General features: G+C 39.2%; 1 protein-coding gene across 7 annotated transcripts in view; it reads left to right on the forward strand.

Annotated features, from left to right (window-relative positions):
• CCDC171 (coiled-coil domain containing 171) overlaps nt 1–19852 on the forward strand; it is a 274987-nt gene that overhangs the window by 52554 nt on the left and 202581 nt on the right. For all 7 annotated transcript variants that reach the window (XM_087716106.1, XM_087716105.1, XM_087716103.1 and 4 more), the window contains 2 exons: nt 13378–13480; nt 19294–19400. In XM_087716106.1, the coding sequence (XP_087572232.1) occupies nt 13378–13480; nt 19294–19400 (210 nt within the window). The remainder of the gene's footprint in view (nt 1–13377; nt 13481–19293; nt 19401–19852) is intronic.

The raw sequence follows: 19852 nt of genomic DNA on the forward strand, positions 1-19852 counted from the left end.
TATTTGTCCCAGCTTCTGCCAACCTAGCAGTTCGAAAGTACGTAAAAAATGCAATTAGAAAAATAGGGATCAAAAATAGGGTGGTAAGGTAACAGCGTTCCGTGCTCCTTCATGCCAGCCATATGACCATGGAGATGTCTTCAGACAGTGCTGGCTCTGGCTTTGAAACGGAGATGAACACCGCCCCTGGCATCGTCCGTCGGGAACAACTAGCACATATGTGCGAGGGGAACCTTTACCTGTACCCTAAAGTTCACTTAACCATTAAGATGAACACTTATTTATTGGGGTTGTATCCTCTATTTCCTCCTAGGTGCTTGAAGCGTGTATATCATTTCATCCTTAATTTTGCCTGAAAAACAACTCTGCAAAATAGTTGAGCTGTAGGAACCTGGGTCACCTCAATTTTGGGCCAACACTTCAAGTCTTACACTGTGCTGTTGTATGTTATGAACCCCCAAAGCCCTAACATTCTTAAATACCTGCCCTAACATTCTTACACACACACACACACACACACGCACACACGTGAACAAAGTGGAAATAGGTAAAGATATCAGATTCGGATTTGAATCACGATGGGTTAATGGTCCACTAGAATTCTTGGTTGTATTTAGAAAGCAGATTGCTTTTAAGGTAGAGGCAAAGTCAGGGATGGAATTGCATAGCAGTAGAGAGCGGGCTTGGGAATGCAAGGAAGTAGAGAAAATGTCAGTCTGCTAGATATGAAGCACGGTAAGGAAGAGAGACTAAATAGACAGGGAAGATTAAAGGGACACATGGGCAAGCAGTAGGGTTTAGGTACCGGTTAGGGAGCCATTCAGACAAGCCCAGATTCAAACTTCTGAGTGTGGAAAAGCCAGACTAAACCCAGAAATAGTTCTCTCCAAGTCAGATGAATAATCCATGAGGAGCTATGCCAGAGTCTCAGAACAAAATATTATCCAATTTCCCTTTCTTTGCTGCAGTGATCAATGGCTCACTTTATGCGGCATTCGATGGAGTTATGGGAAGCAAAGCAGCTGCTGTACACCAGATGAGTTCATTAAGTTAACACTTCCTTAATGACTGCCTGTCATTCCTTCATCACAGGACTCGTTCAGTATTGCAAGTGAGCAAGTTTGCCAATACCTGTATTAAAAACACTGGCTGTCCTTTTGTAATGCCACCCTGTGGGCAAAGCATCACATAGCTTTTCTGACCAGTCGCAGCCAATCAGCACTCGTCTACCCCCAAAAGTGCTTCTGACGATAAAAATACATCAGCTGCATCTTCAGATGTGTTGCTAAATATTCATAACTGCTTATATTAAAAAGTAGTAACTTCACATTTTATAACATGCCAGACATTTTTGTTTTGATTGAAAGAGATCCATACAATTAAGTTGATTTATACAATTCTAATAATGCTAATAAGCTCATCTTCCAAAATAAATAACATCTCCAATTTAGTTCTGGTATATAAATTAAACGAAGGGGGCCAGGAGGGAGGGTTGTTGGCAAATTGCTCCATGTTTTAAAAAAATGCTTAAGGTTTTATCAGAACTGCGGCCAATTTCAGCAAATGAAGCTAGCTGTCCCAATCATTCTTTGGGGAAATATTTATTTACTCAATGATATGATACATAGCTAACTTTTGTACTGATATCCAGGGCAATAAACAATCTTGTTTTGTGAAGTGGTTTTACTAATGCAGCGGTCACTCCTGAGTGTATAACAGTGTTTTGGCAGTGGGTCCAAAATGATAATGAAATATCTGTGAAAGTTGAGAAAATTAAGATAAACTGGGCTTGTGGCAATTTTATTGCTGTCTGCAGATATAAAAGATACACAGCCATTCGTTCAAAAGAGAGAGATTGCTTCATGAAAAGGTATACAGATAGTCCTCAATTTACAACCACAATTAAGCCCAAAGTTACTGTTAAGTGAAACATTTGTTAAGTGAGTTTTTGCCCCATTTTATGACTTTTCTTGCCACAGTTGTTAAGTGAATTACTGCAGTCATTAAGTTAGGGATACCATTGTTAACTGAATCTGGCTTCCCCATTGATTTGGCTTGTGAGAAGGTGATCACATGACTTTGAGACACAGCAATGGTCATAAATATGAACCAGTTGCCAAGCATCTGAATTTTGATCACATGATCATGGTGAACTGAAAAACAGTCATAAATCACATTTTTAAGTGCCATTGAATGGTCACTAAATGAACTGTTATATGTCAATATGTGTACTTCCAGATATAGAAGTCGATTTCTGTTTTATCCGCAGTGACTCCCTTGCTTCAAGGACTTTGCTGTGTTTTTGTGTTTTACTTTCGTCTATTGTACATGATTTTTTTTAAAGCTTTCCATAAAGTATTTGAATAGTTTAGGATTTCCCAATCTTGGCAGCTGTAGGTGCACACGATCCTCAACTCCCAGAATTCTCCAAACAGCATGGTGGCTGAGGAATTCTGGGAGTTGAAGTTCATAGGTCTTAAAATTGCCAATGTTGGGAAAACATTGGGTTCCATACCGTATTTTTTGGAGTATAAGACACATCAGAGTATAAGATGCACCAAGGTTTTGAAGAGGCAAATTTTTTAAAAAATTGCACTCTACAAACCTCCCCAAAATGGCCCATTTTCACGAATTCTATTCTTTTTTTGGAAAAAAAGGGCATGTATAGCTTTTAGGAGGCTTGTAGAGTGTTCCTAGGGGTTGGGGGCAAAAACAAGCAAAAAATGGCCCGTTTTTCATCAAAAAAGGGCATGGATAGCCTTTAGGAGGCTTATAGAGTGCTCCTGGGGGCGGGGCAAACTTGAGCAACAAATGGGCTGTTTTTTGCTCATTTCTGCCCTCCCCAGCCCCCAGGAGCTCTCTGGTTGTTAAGTGAGTCACACCCAATTTTATCACCTTTTTTGCCTTGGTTGTTAAGTGAATCACTGCAGTTGTTTGTTAAGCAAAATCTGGTTTCCCCCATTGACTTTGCTCATCAGAAGCCAGAAGCCAGATCACTCAATGGAGATCATGTGATCATGGAGATGCTGTGATGGTTGTAAATGTGAGAACCAATTGTGAGTCACTTTTTTCAATGCCGCTGTAATTTTGAATGGCCGTTAAACAAATGGTTGTAAATTGAAGACTAACTCTGTAAATAAATATAGTTCTACAGCTGGAGAAGACCTTCATATTGCCTAAAACTATAAATCTGTTCTAAATCTGTGGCTGTGGGAGTCATCCATATTTGATATTAACTGTGAAGTGATGAGTGATTAGCAATTATATTGTTTTTGGTGTAGCTAATGACTTTTTATTTTCTGTATCCCCCTTTTTTCCCCTCTACACTTTTGGAAGTGGGTGTTCTGACCTAGGCTTCCCCAGCAGCACGAAGCTGACTCCTAAATAAACCTTTTTAATTTAATTTACAGTGAATACCTCTCCAGCAATATCCTGGCCCACAGTTCTCCAAGATAGTTCACAATTACTGACCTTTATCAGGCTTGGACAGTGGCCAGGCCAATATCTTTCAGATGCCGCAATACTTGGCAAGAATCCAAGAATGAACTAATTGTCTCCTGCAAACATCCCTCCCCTTTCGCTCCTCTTTTATTCCATTTGAGAGGTGCCATTCACTGTCCACCTGTGGCCTTACTCCCAAGACGACCCTTGTTCCTTAGCTGTTCCCTTCATCTGGCAACTCTACACATGCATACACTGGGAACAGACTCCAGCTATTCGTCTGCCTCACTGAAGTCTGACTCCGAAGGCAGCTGATAACTGTCAAAGGGCCCTGGCCGCATCTCTGCCTCTGATGCAGAGCACTCGTCAGAGCCTTCCCCAGATTCCAGGACTGGCCCATGTTACTCCCAATCTCCTCACTATCTGAATCTGCTGCCAGGTCTGCTAGAGAGCCACAACTCTGGGATATTTTGGGAAGGGAGGACATAGCTACACTACTGTATTTATAAGCAGCTGCATCTTGGAGTTGACCCTCCTAGTATTTTACAGTTCACGTGCGCAGAATTTTCCAGCCAGCCTATTTAGGGTCTCCCCAGCACACTGCAGGGAAGGCTACAGAATTCCTTTCTGCTTGTTATGCTGAAGGTTATCAGTGCTGTTGTTGTCAAATGCGGTTGTCCTCAGTCTTTCTACTTATTGGTATAGGACACGATGCTTAAGAACCGTATAACAATCAAGGATTCCAATAGGGAAATAAATTACTTTTTAAGTGGGTGGCAGGCAAGACGTTTAATGAGCTACCGACTTTGAAAGTCACTTTGCAACAGAATGAAGATCACCGAGGGAAACTTTACGGTAAAATAAGGATCACTGACTGTGCTTTTATTGAAATGGCTTCCCTTGTAGTGCTGCGTTTTCATCTGGAGAAGTCTCTGAAGGTTAGAAAGAGCAGGAAGCGTTGGGATTAGTGTAGCTTTCTATCTACTCAGTTTCTGCATCCGTTTACTTGTTCTGTTGTTAGCATGCTTAGTCTTTAAGACTGACAAGTACGGTCTTCTCTCTGCTAGGGAGAAGTCCTCTTCCAGTCTATGGCATTTATCTTTGCAAAATCGATCTTTGACGTGAGCAATCTTAAACTCAGAAGCTGTAGCCTAGTTTACATATATATTATGTTCCCAACACACGCACACACGCACACACACACACACACACACACACACACACACGTTGGAGAGATAACGGAATCACTAAAAAAATTGCATATACTACATATAATTCTTCTTTGTTATTACATATCCCTGATTTAGATGTGTTTACAGTTTTACCAATACAGGTAACAGATATTCTGGTACTTAGCAAAACCTGACTGATCTCAAACAAATACAAAAAAAAACTGAATTTGGTTAGTGTGTGGACAGGAGACCAGCAGAAATCCCAGAGTTTTAGATAAGATTAGCTTAGACTAGACTAGATTATAATATACAAATATCAAGGTGACAGGTGTGTCTGCATGATGAGAGCCCCAGCTTTGATGGCACATAAAAGAGGGGCAAATTTGGCTGTATAGTTGCAGCCACCATCTTGATTGATTTGACCCGCTTCCCACACAGACAGCCATGTCTTGCCTCTCTACCTATGTGTCTTCCATCGCTTATTGCATTAACACGGTTATTTTTAGAGGGAGCGTAGTCAGCTCAGAGCTGGGCAAATTCTAAGCTCCAGCGGGGAACTTTTTTTCCAAGCTTCTTCAGCCACTTTTCTTCCTCTTCCTAGCCATCTGCCCCTCTTTGCATGCTTTACTTATTTTTTTCTATTCCACTGTCCTTCGGAATAATCTTTCACGAAATCGTAGTCATTTCACAGGAGAAATATCTACCTGACCATCAAAATTGGACTTTCCAGTTGTTAAAAATTCCAGCCATACTTTAGCTGATGATTATCTCGGGTTATTCAGAGGCCACTCGTTGAAATCTTTGCTCATTCATCCAACAAAGATCACAAACTTGTTATATTGACATTTAGATGACTTGTTAGTTTTCCAGATGTCGCTCAAGGAGGTTCTGTCTGTTTCAGCTAGAGCTTAATTTGAACATGCAATAAATCATAGGTTGAAATGAGTTCACATCTGAATTCATTGGAAAAAAGACTGAAAATAATTTTCTAAACATATAATGTATCCTCATAAGCAACAGGTGATATAATTTAAGACCTGAGTGGATGGTTTGCTTAAATTTGCAAAGTTAGCTTTTGACTCTTGATAGCAAATATAGTTGTCATGTTTATGAACACAATTGTGTAGCTTTTCTCAATCTACATTCCTCAAAGTATGAGAAAACTCAAAATTTCAAAATAATTTAAAAAAAAAAAGAGGACAAAAGCCGTAAAAGAAGAAACAGCATATATGAACTCATTCTGGCCAATCTTTAAATGCATCTGTAAATCTTGGCACATGGAATAATATTGATTAGCCTTTTTATTGCTTTGGTAAAGAGACAAAGTGTTAAACAAAAAGTGAACATCTCAGTTTTCCGAGATAGTAAATGTAAAATTCCACTGTCTTTGAAAAGAAATATTTAAGGCTGCTTTTCCTCATGCTTGATAAATATAAAATATTTGATGTAGTGAACAATTCCAATTTGCAATATATAATTCAAGACTACATCCACAAATTTAAACTATATTCATCTTTGTAAGATCATGCAAACACATTTATTGTTATTAAGCCAAAATGAAGCAATAGCTGGTAACCCTTGAGTTAAGTTAATGGCATTTTATGATTCTACGGAATGTCCGCTAAATATGATCTTTGTTATTGTTGTTGAGTTAACTGCAACAGGATAATACTTAATATTCTTTAAAGCCACTGATTTTTTAAATAGGAGATATTTGACTTCTTTATTCCAAACTCCTGGCAAATAATGCTTGCACCACAAAAAATGTTTTATTATTTATTAAATTAAATTAAATTTAACAATTTAAATTAAATTAATAAAACATTATTTCTTGTTTATTAAAATGTACTGTTAGACTGCTCTAAAGTCTAAAACAAGTGTCCAATACTGATAATAATTTAAGGGCTTTACACTGTAATGTTTTTGCATCAGGAGCAAATTATGATCAAATATTTTAATTACATGTAATTTATTGATAGAATGCATCTCTATTCCACTGAACTGAACTTGGCTTCTAGGTCCTCGCTAAGAAAGGATTTTTCAAAATGACCATCAGATCATTAGTATTTCTTATATTATTATCAACACTCTCTGATGCTAAGGAATTAGACATTCTACTCCCCCTCCCAACCTGAAAAGAACTCTGTTCCAACTGCCACTTGGGTGTGGCCAGTGCATGACTCATCCCGCCTGCGAGCTGGGAATTTGGAGAGGCCTCTGTGGGGCAAGCCTGAGGGAGAGAAGGGGAGAGTAGAGATGATCATAACTACTCATTAGTTTTCAAGCTGTAAATGTCGATTTATCAAGCCCGATCACATAGTTTTGTAGCGGAGCATGGGTATTCAGCTAGCACTTTAAGATAGTTAATCCTCAAATTACAGCAATTCATTTAGTGATTGTTCAAAGTTACAACAGCACTGAAAAAATGACTTATGACCATTTTTCACACTTACAACCTTTTCAGCCTCTCTATCGTCATGTGATCAAAATTCAGACGCTTGGCAACTGGCTCATATTTATGACAGTTGCAGTTTCCTGGGATTGTATGATCCGTTTTTGCGATCTTCTGGCAACAAAAGTCAAAAGAGAAGCCAGATTCACGCTACAGCCGTGTTACTAACTTAACAACTGTAGGATTCACTTAACAACTGTGGCAAGAAAGGTTATAAAATGGGGCAAAACTTACTTAACAAATGTCTCACTTAGAAATTTGGGGCTCAACTATTACCCAGAGGTGGGTTGTTTCCGGTTCGGCTAGTTCGGTCGAACCGGTAGTGGTATTTCGAATTGGGTCGCAGAACTGGCAGTGATCCAGGCTGGCCACACCTTGAACCGCTTCCCTGGTCGCCGCTGTCATTGCCAGCATGTTGTTTAGTAGTGCACGCATGTGCGCAGTTCACTGTAAACTGTTTTGCACATGCATGAAGAACAATTCATATTGAACAGCGTGCGAAGTGTGCGTCTGGCGTGCACGAGCACAAAGCAAACCAATAGTAAAACTGGGAGCAACCCACTTCTGCTACTACCTGTAGTTTTGTCTTTTGATTGTAGGGCTACTGTAGCTGGGCTGCGAAGTCTGGATGACCATGAGATAACCACAAAGGAACCCCCAAATATCTAACATACTCTCATCTTAGCTCATTGAGATTTTTGCAGTGGTCTTATCTCTCTGGGCTTAAACCTGGTTTCCTTATTGTAGTTTAGCACCTTAACCACAAAGGCACGTGTCAATAGTGATTTTATCAAATGGTGGCATTCATTTGGATTCTGAGTTTAGGGCATGCAGTCATTTTGAGTACAAACAGAATGATTTGAATATGGAGTGGCATGGTAGGCAGGTTGAAAATCAATCTGATGTTTTATCATGTAACTAAACGTAGTGAATACCTCCAAGGCTTCGAGGAACTGATGGTTCTGCAGCTGCGTTTAGCTGCATTTGGCCCATTTCAAGGTATACTGTTTGGTTGTGTGTCCTCTTGGTAGTTGGAAAGGCATTTACATATAAATTGAGTCCCAAGTTTGACAGGCTGCAACAGAGCGGCTCTTTGATTAAGTAACAGTGGAGAAAGAGAAAGCTCAATTAGCTGCGAATTACACCAAAGTCAGGCGCTAGCATCTGTGTGTTCCTCTTGCACCTTGCTGTCAGGATTCTCTTGCTTATATACCTTTTTCCAGAGGATCAATATATGTTGGACAAGAGGCAGAATGCTGCCTGGGAAATCCAAGCCTAAGTAGCTCATTCTGAGTTTCTCATTCACATTGTTGGGAAGCTCAGATATGAAGAACAACTTTTCTTAGTCTGCTTCTATGCATACGTTATTTTAAGTTGCTTTCAAATAGAAAGGAGATTTGGGGAGCCTCATAGAACTAGGGGGGCTCAAGGGAGAAAAGAATGCAAGGCTGGATAAAGGTAAAGATTTCCCCTATCCAGTAGTATCTGACTCTAGGGGGGCAGTATTCATCTCTGTTTCTTAGCCGAGGAAGTTGGTGTTGTCCGAAGACATGCCCCTGGTCATGTGGTCAGCATGATATTGTTGGAAGAAATATCCATCTGGGTTCAGTTCCAAATGGGGAGAAAGACACTGGAAATATGGTGGCTGTTTGAAAAGATGGTTTTAATGGTAGACAGGATCACATGCCTTGAAGATGTTGGGTGAAGAAAAAAGGGAAGAGATGCTGAGTGTGCCTGAGTTTTATACCCTCTCTGGACTTTTGAATTTGAACTTGTATTCTGATTGGTTGTCAGACTCCCATGGGGCCATGCAGGGGTAACTCTGTAGGCTGTCCTGAGTCCCAGGTTTGGTTGAACCCTGCTGGGTGATGTAATCTTCCCATGTACCATGTGGTGAGATGGGTAGAGGGGTAATCCTGCCTTTGTTGAATCTTTGATGAGGGCATTTGCCTATGAATAGACCGAGCTATCTCTATCTCTTAAGTGCGGACATATGCTGTGGGCTATTGTGGGTGGTGGGGGCTATTAAGAGTGAGTCTGTTTTCTGCCTTAAAACATGTTTCTCCATTTCTCATCCAGAGAAATATAATATTCTGCCTTTTTAATATTTCCTATTATATTTCATTTTTCTAGGAGAGGGGTGAGTGCTAACTTCCTACAATATCACGCCACAGCGCAGAGTATGTGGTGAAACATGAAAAGCTCTTTCTTTCCCACTAAAGTGGTACCTATTTATCTACTTGCATTTGCATGCTTTTGAACAGCTAGGTGGCCAGAAGCTGTGGCACGGATGGGTGATCGCCTCATCATGTGGTGCTCGGATCTCGAACCCAGGCTGTCAGTGTTCCAGCTGACAAGCTCAGCTTCTTAACTGCTAAAGTCATTGCATCCCCAATTGGCTGGAACTAGAATGTACACAGGATTGCTGGAAATTTTTAATGTATATGTATATCTTGGGGTGAGGGGGTGGGGGGAGAGAGAGACAGACAGAGGGAGAATTTTGAAAAAAATCAAGTAGCCAAACTTGATTTACACAGGGCCAACATGAATTTAATATGTCAATACAGAAAAGTTGCACCAATATAAATATATTAATATATGGCAGATTAAAAATAAAGCATCTGTGTGAAAAGATAAACTGCTCTGTGCTGTTTGGACAGCTTGCCTAAACCTTTTGTGCTGGAAGAGATTCTGCTGGTGCACAGTTTGAGTATCTTCTGATTCAAATGCATATACATGCATGAAAATATTTACTTTATTGGTGTGACATTGCTTTTTATGCTGTTCTGTGGGCAATATGCTTTTTCTGTGGGGACGGCAAAATAGGGTTGACAGAATTCTGTGTAGTTCAGCATTCTAGCCTATTTATACCCTGTAAAAATTGCATGCATCTTTATACTTCTTTTTGGAATACTGATGTTTTAAGAAAGAAAAAAAATCTCGGCATGAGAATTCCATCGGCACTGGAAATTCTTTGTGATGTATAGTACTAACCATCACACAGGGAAGACCATGTAAATGCTACTGGGGATCAAACGCTGAAATGTATATGAATAATATATTAGTAGATATACAGAACATATAATTAAAATTGAAATGGTAGAGCAAATTTATAAAATATTTAAGCAGAATGGTGGAGAACACAGAAGAGATCCGCATACATTCCAGTCAGTCATGATCCACTGTTGGCTCATAACGGAGCTCAGTTAACAGGAAAAAGATGTTTCTCACCATAAAAACCCTGAATCCTTATCTTCAGGCTGACTTTTTGTTGTGGGAAGTGCTGATAACTCAAAAGCTAAGATGACTGTTACTCAAAATTGGATTGTGGGTCACTGGAGTAAAGAAAAAAAAAGGAAAAGAAAAGAAAAGAAAAGGGGAGTTGACCTGTATAGAGGTTTTAGAAAGTTGACACAAATTGAAGTAACATATTTTTCCTGTTCAGTTTAGAAGAAAAGTTGATAAGGGATCTATTTTATTTCTTCCCCCCTCCCGAAATAAACTGCCTGTTAATGTTTTTATTTTTATTTTTTTAATTATTTCCAGTCAAAGAATAAAAATAATTAAAATGCAATCTAGAGAAAGAAAAGTACATGACAAAAAGGGGAGGTCTAACAAGAAATATGAAATACTATGCAATCTTTTGATAATTAACCAGTATTTTCGATCATAAACCAAACTCTGACCCGGTATCTACTAATATCAGTGACAAATGACTCATTTTGGCAACTTTCTATAAGTCGTGCCCTTCTTTACAGATCATCCTGCAGGGTTAGTTAAAATGAAAGTTGTGAAACTGTAATGATGTTCGTCCATCGTGTTCGAAGTGGACCTTGACATCTAACAGATTGTGGGCTGTCCATGATATATCCGCAGGTGGCTGATCAGGCCTATATGGGCACGAAATGTTCTGCCACAGATCGGGCAGACATGTGTGGGCACCATTGTTGCAGCATTTGCAGCTCTGGCTTTGCGGAGTGCCCCCTTCTCTTGTGCTATGGTTGTTCTTCTGTCCTCAGATGTCTGGCAGCCTTGGTGGATCAGCATGCGCCATGTTGAACAATCTTGTGCCAGGGTTTCCCAGGAGGTGGTGTCAATTTCAAGGGACTTGAAGGAGGCTTTCAGCGTGTCTTTGTAGTGCTTTGTATTGCTTATTAAACTGTAGCACTAGATATAATACAGTTGTACTATAACAAAATGTGGAAGACCATCTTAATGGTATTGTTCAAGTTTTATGTCATAAGTAGGAACATGGTGGCTTGAGTGGTTGGGACGCTAGGCAGGAAGTTAGCAAGCCTGTTTTCAGGAGGGGTAGTGTGTCCATCCTGACTGTACTTGATCTCTTGGTGGCTTTCAGTACCATTGACAATGATCAGCTCTGAGGATTGGGAACAAGTAGCATAGTTTTATGCTGCTTCTCTTCCTTCCTAAGGGACTGATACTAGCTGGTATTGATCTGGAATGGGAGATCCCACTATCAGCCCTACTGTGTGGGATGCCTCAGGGTTCACTGTCTCTCCACTTCTGTTTAACGTCTACATGAAGCCCCTGGGGGAGATCATTCATTGTCAGGAGGTGAGGTATCATCAGTAACTTGTAATACTCAGTTAGATGCCTCCACCTCTGGCAAACTAAGCAAAGCTGTTTAGCTCTTTGGCTTCCTACACAAGAACATTTTCTCAGCCCTTTTCTAAGAAAATAAAGGAAAATACTTTGGATCTTCCTACCCCAAAGCCCTAGATTATGGAACTTAACTAACAATGTGCTGCTCATATACAACTGCACAGTTTTACATGTAGAAATGGTAAATATAAAGAAAAAATAAAAGTAATAAAACTCAGTCTTTAGATATGAAAAGTGGAAATAAGAAAACAAGGGCAAGAAACAGTCACATACAAAGAATTAGGAATAAAATCAATATAATCAGTTCACTTGCTATATCCTTGAAGAAGATCTTGGATTCCATACATGTTTATTGCAGAGATACTGGCTGAAGAAAAATCTTCTCACTGTTTTGATGTATGCAAGAATTTTTGGTTCCTCTGACTTCTTTCTTGCTTTGCTTTTTTTCTGAATACTTATCCCTAATCTCACAGAATGTGAATGAACACCAACTGCCTCGTTAGAGAGACTTTTTGCTTTACCTGGTCAAGGATGACATTTCATCTTCATCTTCATCTCTAGACTGTCATCTAGAGGGTCTAGGACAGATCGCCGTAGCCAACTTGCTGGAGCCATCTCCTTGTGGCCAATTTGCAATCTTGTTGTGGCTATTTCCACACGGCCATCTCGCTGTAGCTAGTTCACCATGAGTCAACTCGCTGTGGTTAACTTGCCATAGGACAGTTCCTTGTAGGATAACTCAATGCAATGTTATCCGCCACTGGCTTTTTGACATTATTTCCATTTTTTGTCAATAGAAATAATGTTGAAAGAACAATTGGAGATAACATTTATTGCAATAAGTTATCCCACATGGAATTGTCCTGCAGAGGGTTGTCCCACAGAGAATTGGCTGCAGCAAGTTGGTTGCGGCAAAATGGCCGTGGCGAGATGAACACAATGACTTGGCTCTAGTGAGTTGCTCTGTTCCACATTTAGACTAGTGCTTCTCAACCTTAAGAACCTTAAGATGGGTGGACTTTAATTCCCAGAATTCTCCAAGCAGCCATCCTGGGAGTTGAAGTGCATACATCTTAAAAGTTCCCAAGGTTAAGATATACTGATTTAGACACTACATCAGGAAGGTACTTTCCTAGTTATAAATGCAGAGTCTAGTTTTCACCAGTTGGGCTTCCTATAGATGAGATTGAACAAAAGAAGTTACTTTGGAAAACCAAAATTAAATACATCTACCAGACATCTCAGCAGAGGACCAATTTATCAGACTTCTTCAGGGGCACCTTGGTGCCATGCCAGATTTTGGGATTGCCATATTTCCTAGCCAGGTTGTCTTTTGCAACACAGAAAAATATGAATGGTTCCTGGGTAATGTTTTAATTAGTTCCTGACAGTTTACTTGGACTTTGCTCTAGCAGCAGAACATTAAAATGATGCAAAATCCACCATTTACCTGGAAATTAATCTGGAAAAGCAATAATCATGGCACTACTTCTTTGATATATTTTCCACTTTTTTCTTCAATTTTGTTATTTTGGTAACGGGAAATTCCTCTGATTCGTTTTTGTTTCACTTAAATATTATTCCACGGTGTGTCCTGCAACAGTTTTGGTGGTTATGAATGACTCTTCTATGCCCTTAATATCTATCTTTCCCCCCCCCCCCCTTTCTTCTCACTCCTGCCAAATGAAGACCAGGAAACGCCAGGCCTTCCTAGCAGAGACATGTGAAAACAATGTGAGAGCACTGGAGTCACTTCTGGACAGCTTTACTATGTCAAGCCAATGGACAGCAGGTTAGTTGAAGCTATGAAATGACAGATGCATTTGTCAATGTTCCAACATCACTAAATAGGGGAATTCTGCAGATGCCTCTTACATTCCCTCTTCTCAACATGCTTTGATTCGATGACATGCTAAGAGCAGCTCTCACAGCAGTTGAGTGGCCTCACTGGCTGGGATGGGGTGACTGAATGCAGGCCTGCTAGTGTCAGCCCAAACTTGATTTACAAGTGTTGGATTGTTTGCGATTGGCTGGGAAAGGTTGTGGCGAAAGCCAAATGAGAAAAACGTCCTGACAGCAGACTTACCAGGGGAACAGATGTTTTTGATTGAACTGAGCCAAATTCACAGGCAACCTTCAGCTACTTAAAGGTTGTGTGTTCAGAAAAAAAAGTCATGTAGGACACAGAGTTTATCACATGACTCCTAACAATGTTAGTTTAAAGTGATGCCAATGCAAATTCCACCCCAACCCAAGTGCAGAAGTTGCTTTTTCCCACCTCATTGTCTGCCCTGCATCATCAGTAATGTTAATTTCAAATGGAGGAAAGTGCTGAAAGAAATTTCAGAGATGAAAGGTCTTTTTCCCTCATTCTTTTGAGATTTGTTGTTGAGCCACTGTAATTCCATCTTTACACACATTTGTCTTCCTTTCCAGTTGGTCTGGTTCTGGTAGACAGAAGAGTAACCAAGCTCACAAAGGAGAGTTTAATTCTATTCTACTTTGGGTAAACACTTGCATTTTTCAGAGGCAGAACAATATGCATTAAAATAATCTCCTAAAATGGTATCAAGTAGTCTTAAGCATAGCCCCCAACCCTTTTCTTTTTTCTCCAAAAAAGTGGAAAAAAAGAACCATATTTACTGAATTCCCCCCCTCTTCTACTCTTTCTGCATAAATCTGTCCTACCACTTGTATTATTTTTCAAGACTAGGCTGCCAGTGGGCCACCCACATTAAGTCAGAGGGGAAGTAATTCTAGACAGAAAGGATCCTGATAATACATCTTTTTACAATGACAGAAGTGGCACTGGAAGACTTCTGGCCTTCAGTTCCATGGTGATACAACCCCAGTTTGTATTAATCACGATTTGGAAGCAGGGACTTTCCCACTACATAGTTGAGATTTGTTTTCTTCTTTCACACAGCAGGGATTTACTTGCTGTTCCCTCTTGCATTTCAGCTTTCACTGCAAATGAGTATTGATGTAATTACCATGAATTTTTCATGGCCCTCCTCCAACCCAGCCAAAGGTTTGGAACCAAAATCCGTTCTGCATCTGGGGAGATAGGGAGACACGCAGGACAAAGCTTAGAGAAACCAGGGGAACTGAGACTATTGAAATTGGCTAGGAGCGCATTTCCTTCTTTTCAGAAGCATTGAATAAATTTCTGAACAGAGCATTTTGGAACAACTTGGTTAGAGCAGAGGTTTTGGCAAAGGAGATTGAGCTGCCTGGAAAGAAAGAGCCAAAGCAAAGCAAGTTGAAAAGAATCATTCACATGAAACATATGCTTTTGTATATAGGTATTATTTTTAGTTTTAATGTTAGAGTTGTCTTGGGGGAAAAGATGATGATGGGAAATATGCCATTATCTTATTTTTTGGGACAATTTTTTGTCTTCTTTCTATAGACTTAACATTTTTGTAATGTGCCACTACATCAAGCAGATTCATAGGTAGGTTATGTCTTGAGGCTGAACAGAATAGGTTCATATTTGGTAGTTTCCTTAAGTCTTTTGACCAGGGTCATGTCTTGCTTTTCAGCACATTGAAAAAAGAGAGATCAAATGAATGGTTATGGCCAATATAATAAAGAACAGTGACCCAGTTTTTGTGTAAAGCAGGGGTGGGGAACGATGGCCTGTTTATGACTTGTGGACTTCAACTCCCAGAATTCCAGAGTTGAAGTCCACAAGTCATAAAGTGGCCATCGTTCCCCAACTTTGGTGTAAAGTAAACCATACATTAAATAAATAATTTTTTGTGGGGCTGAGCATTTCAACACACAGTCTTCTAAGAGTAATATCAAGCACAGTGAGTATGGCAACTATTGTGGTTTGCTTTAGTTTTGCTTTAGGGCAGGAGTGGGCAACTGTGGTCAACTTTATGACCTGTGCACTTCAATTCGCAGAATTCCTGAGCCATCCATGAAGTCCACAGGTCATAAAGCGGCCATAGTTGCCCTCCCAGTAGCGTAGCACTGGGAAGAGGCGGAAACACAAGGCTGTGCCCATAGACAGATCTGTGGATTTGTTTTCTAAGGAGATCCTAGAATATAGAGTAAAGAAAAACTGCCTTACCAGAACGTAGGAATCTCAGAACTGGAATGGAATTCATACTTAAGCTGCCTTTGCTTATGAGTTTCAGAATTTTAAAATATTTAAACAAATAGAAAGAAACATGCAGTGTGAGAAGCGAGCTCATAGCCATCAGTTTTACCTGTTCTGTGCTTCTGATGAAGTGAGCTGCAGCTCATGAAAACTTATGTCTTTTAATAAAATTGGTTAGGTGGATGAGGTGCTACCAGACCGCTTCTTAACAGATATATAGAACATGCAGTGCCTTTTTAACATTAGATATATTTTTTTCTTTTAACGTCTTACCTATTAAGTTTATTATTCCCTCTGAGGAGCCCAGGAAGCTTCTCATCCCAGATAAAATATTATTACATTTTAATATCAAGTGTCTTACTTCAGGTTATCCCTTCTATCCAATATATTTCTCATAAAACACTTGTGCTTGTTATATTTATTTAACGTTTCTTAGTACATTACTTTTTCTTGAGGCAGAGGTTAATCAAAAGACCAATTGTTGCTCTGATTTGCTGGCAACATGTACAGAAGGCTTCCCCACACTAACACAGATCCGAATTATAATCCATGCACAAACTCACACTCTACACCCCTGTCTATACATTTTTGGAAAGTATATATGTTACTAATGAGAGACTGCAGCCCAGAAATTTGTTTGAAAGTATTCCTATGGAGGAATACTGTATTGCTCTATTGTCATTGACAGATCATCATTCCGTGGTTTGTTTTAGGCTGATCATGGTCTTGGAAGCACAGTTTATCCTGGTTCTGTTGCTTTCATTGGGCTGAGTTCAGAAACTGGCATTAGGGGACGATTGTTCTGTATCAGTCATTTAACTAATGGCCTCCTTCAGGGTTCTACCTTATTGCTCAGTGTTGCTCAACATCTATATGAAACCATTCTCAAAAAGTATCTGGAATTTTTGAGAACTGGTGAAAATTGCTTAAATTTCATAATGGGTTAGATAAAAGAGAATAAGCCGAAATTACATCTAATCAATCTAAAGGGGTTGTTAATGAGTATAAAACTGAAATTCATCTGGCTTTGAGTTGTTTTGGACTTCCCCAAAGGTGCAGATTTGCAGTGCTTCTAGATCCTTAACTACAGTGATGCCTGTAACGAAGAACAGTTTGTATGTTGTCTGCGCAGATACCTGTGCCAGCTGTTTTTCTTCATGATCTGGTCAGTGATGGCCATGTTGTAATACAGGATACAAATCAAATAAATAATATCAAAACATTCTTGAGTTAAACACTTTCATTATTCTCTCATTTCAATAACTTTATTTCACTTTACTATTTGTATTTCAACTTTCATGCCAAAGAGACTGAAGACATCCAGGGGAAAATGCATTAGAATATTCTTTGCCACAAGTTGTGAAGGCTTCTGACTTTCATGGTTTTTATCAAAAATAATTGTGGCTGTGGCAAGCAGAAATTTTGGTTGCAATAACAACAATGAATGGATGAGAAACAGGAGAGGTTCAGTGTAGATACAGAGCACATTTTGGATTGAAGCTCCTTGGAGTTGCTTTTTCTTCAAAATAAATTTAGTCAATTTAAAGAGTTTTATTTTTAAAGAAAAGAAATATGAATAAAGTGATATGTCCTTGGCTTGAAGGGTCTTTAGTCTTTAGAATAAAGAATTGTGCTGGCTTCATGTTTATTTAGTTATTTCTCAAGATTTTTTTAGATTGCTTTTTTATATGACAATGATTTTGAAATGTGAGATGCAGAACGAATGGTCTCCAAAACCTATATGTATGGAACAACTCTCTTAATAAAGGCCATACCTTTAATATCTCAAGAAATCACAGTGATCTCCAATCATCTTCAGAAAATTACTTGCATATTCTTTTAGATACATTTCATAAATACAAATTTTTTTATAGAAGCTAACAGTGCTCAGTTTTAAAATATTGTTATAGAATTGAAGATTTTGGAAACATCTGTTTAGCCAACATGCAGCGTAAGACCTTGCTGTATTTAAAAATCATTTTCACTTATGCCTTTTGAAAGGCAAAAGCACAGTGGCTAAAAGTATATGCAGATCATGCTGTATATCCAGATCATGCTTGTTTCCTGTAACTTTAGAAAATTATTTTTAAAAAGAATAGCACTCATTCAACCTATACCTGTGTATGCTATGTACAAGTTCATTTTGAGTGCCAGTTCTCAGGAAGAGCAAAGCAGAACAGAACAGAATAGCTGTAAGGGTTCCAAGTAATACCCCCATAGCAAACAAAACTCTGAGGCAGGTAGATTCCTCAAAGAATAGTTTCATTGGATGTATCATATTGGCACTGTTTTGGTGAAAACCGATTCTGAAGGTTTCTGGGGTTTTTCACCTAATTAAAAGTAAAAGTTTTTCCCCTTCCTTAAACAATCAGCCTCATGGTCCAATCAAGGTGCCGTCCGGCTGGCTAAAAATGTTGCTACTCCTCTCTTTGGACAGGTGCTAGAATGTCCTTGGTTCCCAGGGGAAAGTATTTTATTTTGGCTACAAAACCCCAGCTATCTCTATTCCCTCCTCGCTATCCCTCAGCTCCAGTGTGGCAACACTGAAGCCTCAAAATGGCTTTTGTCAGGTCAGCTTCAGGGCTGCAATAGCTTTATTTGGCCAAGTGTGATTAGACACATAAGGAATTTGTCTCCTGTTCAGAAGCTCTCGGTGTACATGCAAAACACAGAGTAATAATGATAATGATATCAATAAGAAGTCAGTTATCGTAGTCTGAACTCTCAGACATTGTGCTGCTAATGAAGTGGCCATTGTTTGAACTATTGATTTTACACTTGGTTACAGATGACATCTTTGCTGATGAACCATGATTAAACTCTTGATTAAGGTCTGCCATGACTTAATTAATGAATAGTGAAAAAACAGTTTTTGGGAAAAAGAGGAATTAGGAGATGTCACTATTGACAAATGTGGCCATCAGCTAAATTAGGTTAGATAATCATTTGGGTTTTATTTTTCCTTTTTTTTCTGTACAGGGTATGAGAAGAAATAATATTTTGAGGTTTCAAGTCCTTTAACTTGCACCCAGGCAAAATAGGAAGCCCTGCAGTCCTTTGGCATAGAAAGAAAGTTTCTTTCCAAAGTGCATGGCAGAACATGAATCATTGAAGGCACGAATGTTCTGCGCTTGAAAGCAAATGTTTGTTTCGTTTGGAGGATGATCTTTTTTGAACGACACGCAGACTTGCAATCATTAGATACCTTTAAATAAGATTGGAGGTAGGCCTCAAGATGTGTAGGAAAACAAGCCAGAGTTCATATTTTTTCATGTGGTGAACTGTAGCCATAGCGCAAAAATTCTTCTTCAGCTTTATTTGATATTAAAGAACAGATCCACCAGTGTGCCTTGGAGAAAACACAGGGGTTGTTCAACATTCTGTATTGTCACTGGAGCCCAACTGATTTAAATATCTCTGTTGCTCTTGGAGAGATTTTCCTGTCTCTCTGTTCAGCTCTAAGGGCTTTGTTTTGATTCTGCATTTTTCTTCAGGCATTCACAAGGACAAAGATAAACCTCCGAGCTTCACTCTTGTCCTTGAGACTTTGAGGTGTACCTTGACAGATTACCAGAACAAGCAGGAAGAGGCATCTAATGAGGTAACAGTTGCACTGCTCAGCTCCACGTATATTGCCTTCAGCCCACAATGCTAGAGATTCCTTGCTTGTTACAGAGGTCAAAACACTGGGAATGTTGAGTTGACAGCTTTGCAGAAAAGAAGAAGAAATAATCTTTTGTCACAGCTCTTCCTTTAAGCTTGCCCTGTGGTCATGATTCACTTTAACTTAAGAACGTGTTTAGCTCTGTGTATGTATTTATGTGATTATTATTATTTTTTGCATTGAAATGTTTCAATGCCCAATTATTTTAAGCTAAACTCTGTGCGTGACTGATTTTTATTACCCATTTAAGATTTCACATACAGTGCAATATATAAAACTATGTTCACATAGTTTTACTACAAGTGTTTACACGCAGTACAAATTGATAGCAGGTGGAATAAATGTAGAGACTATAGCATCGGAGGGGTAAGTGTTAGAATTTGATTTCT

The sequence above is a fragment of the Thamnophis sirtalis genome, unplaced genomic scaffold (genome assembly GCF_051295495.1).
Source record: "Thamnophis sirtalis isolate CommonGarterSnake01/CBP01778 unplaced genomic scaffold, rThaSir2_p1.2 scaffold_5, whole genome shotgun sequence".
Lineage (NCBI taxonomy): Eukaryota > Metazoa > Chordata > Lepidosauria > Squamata > Natricidae > Thamnophis > Thamnophis sirtalis.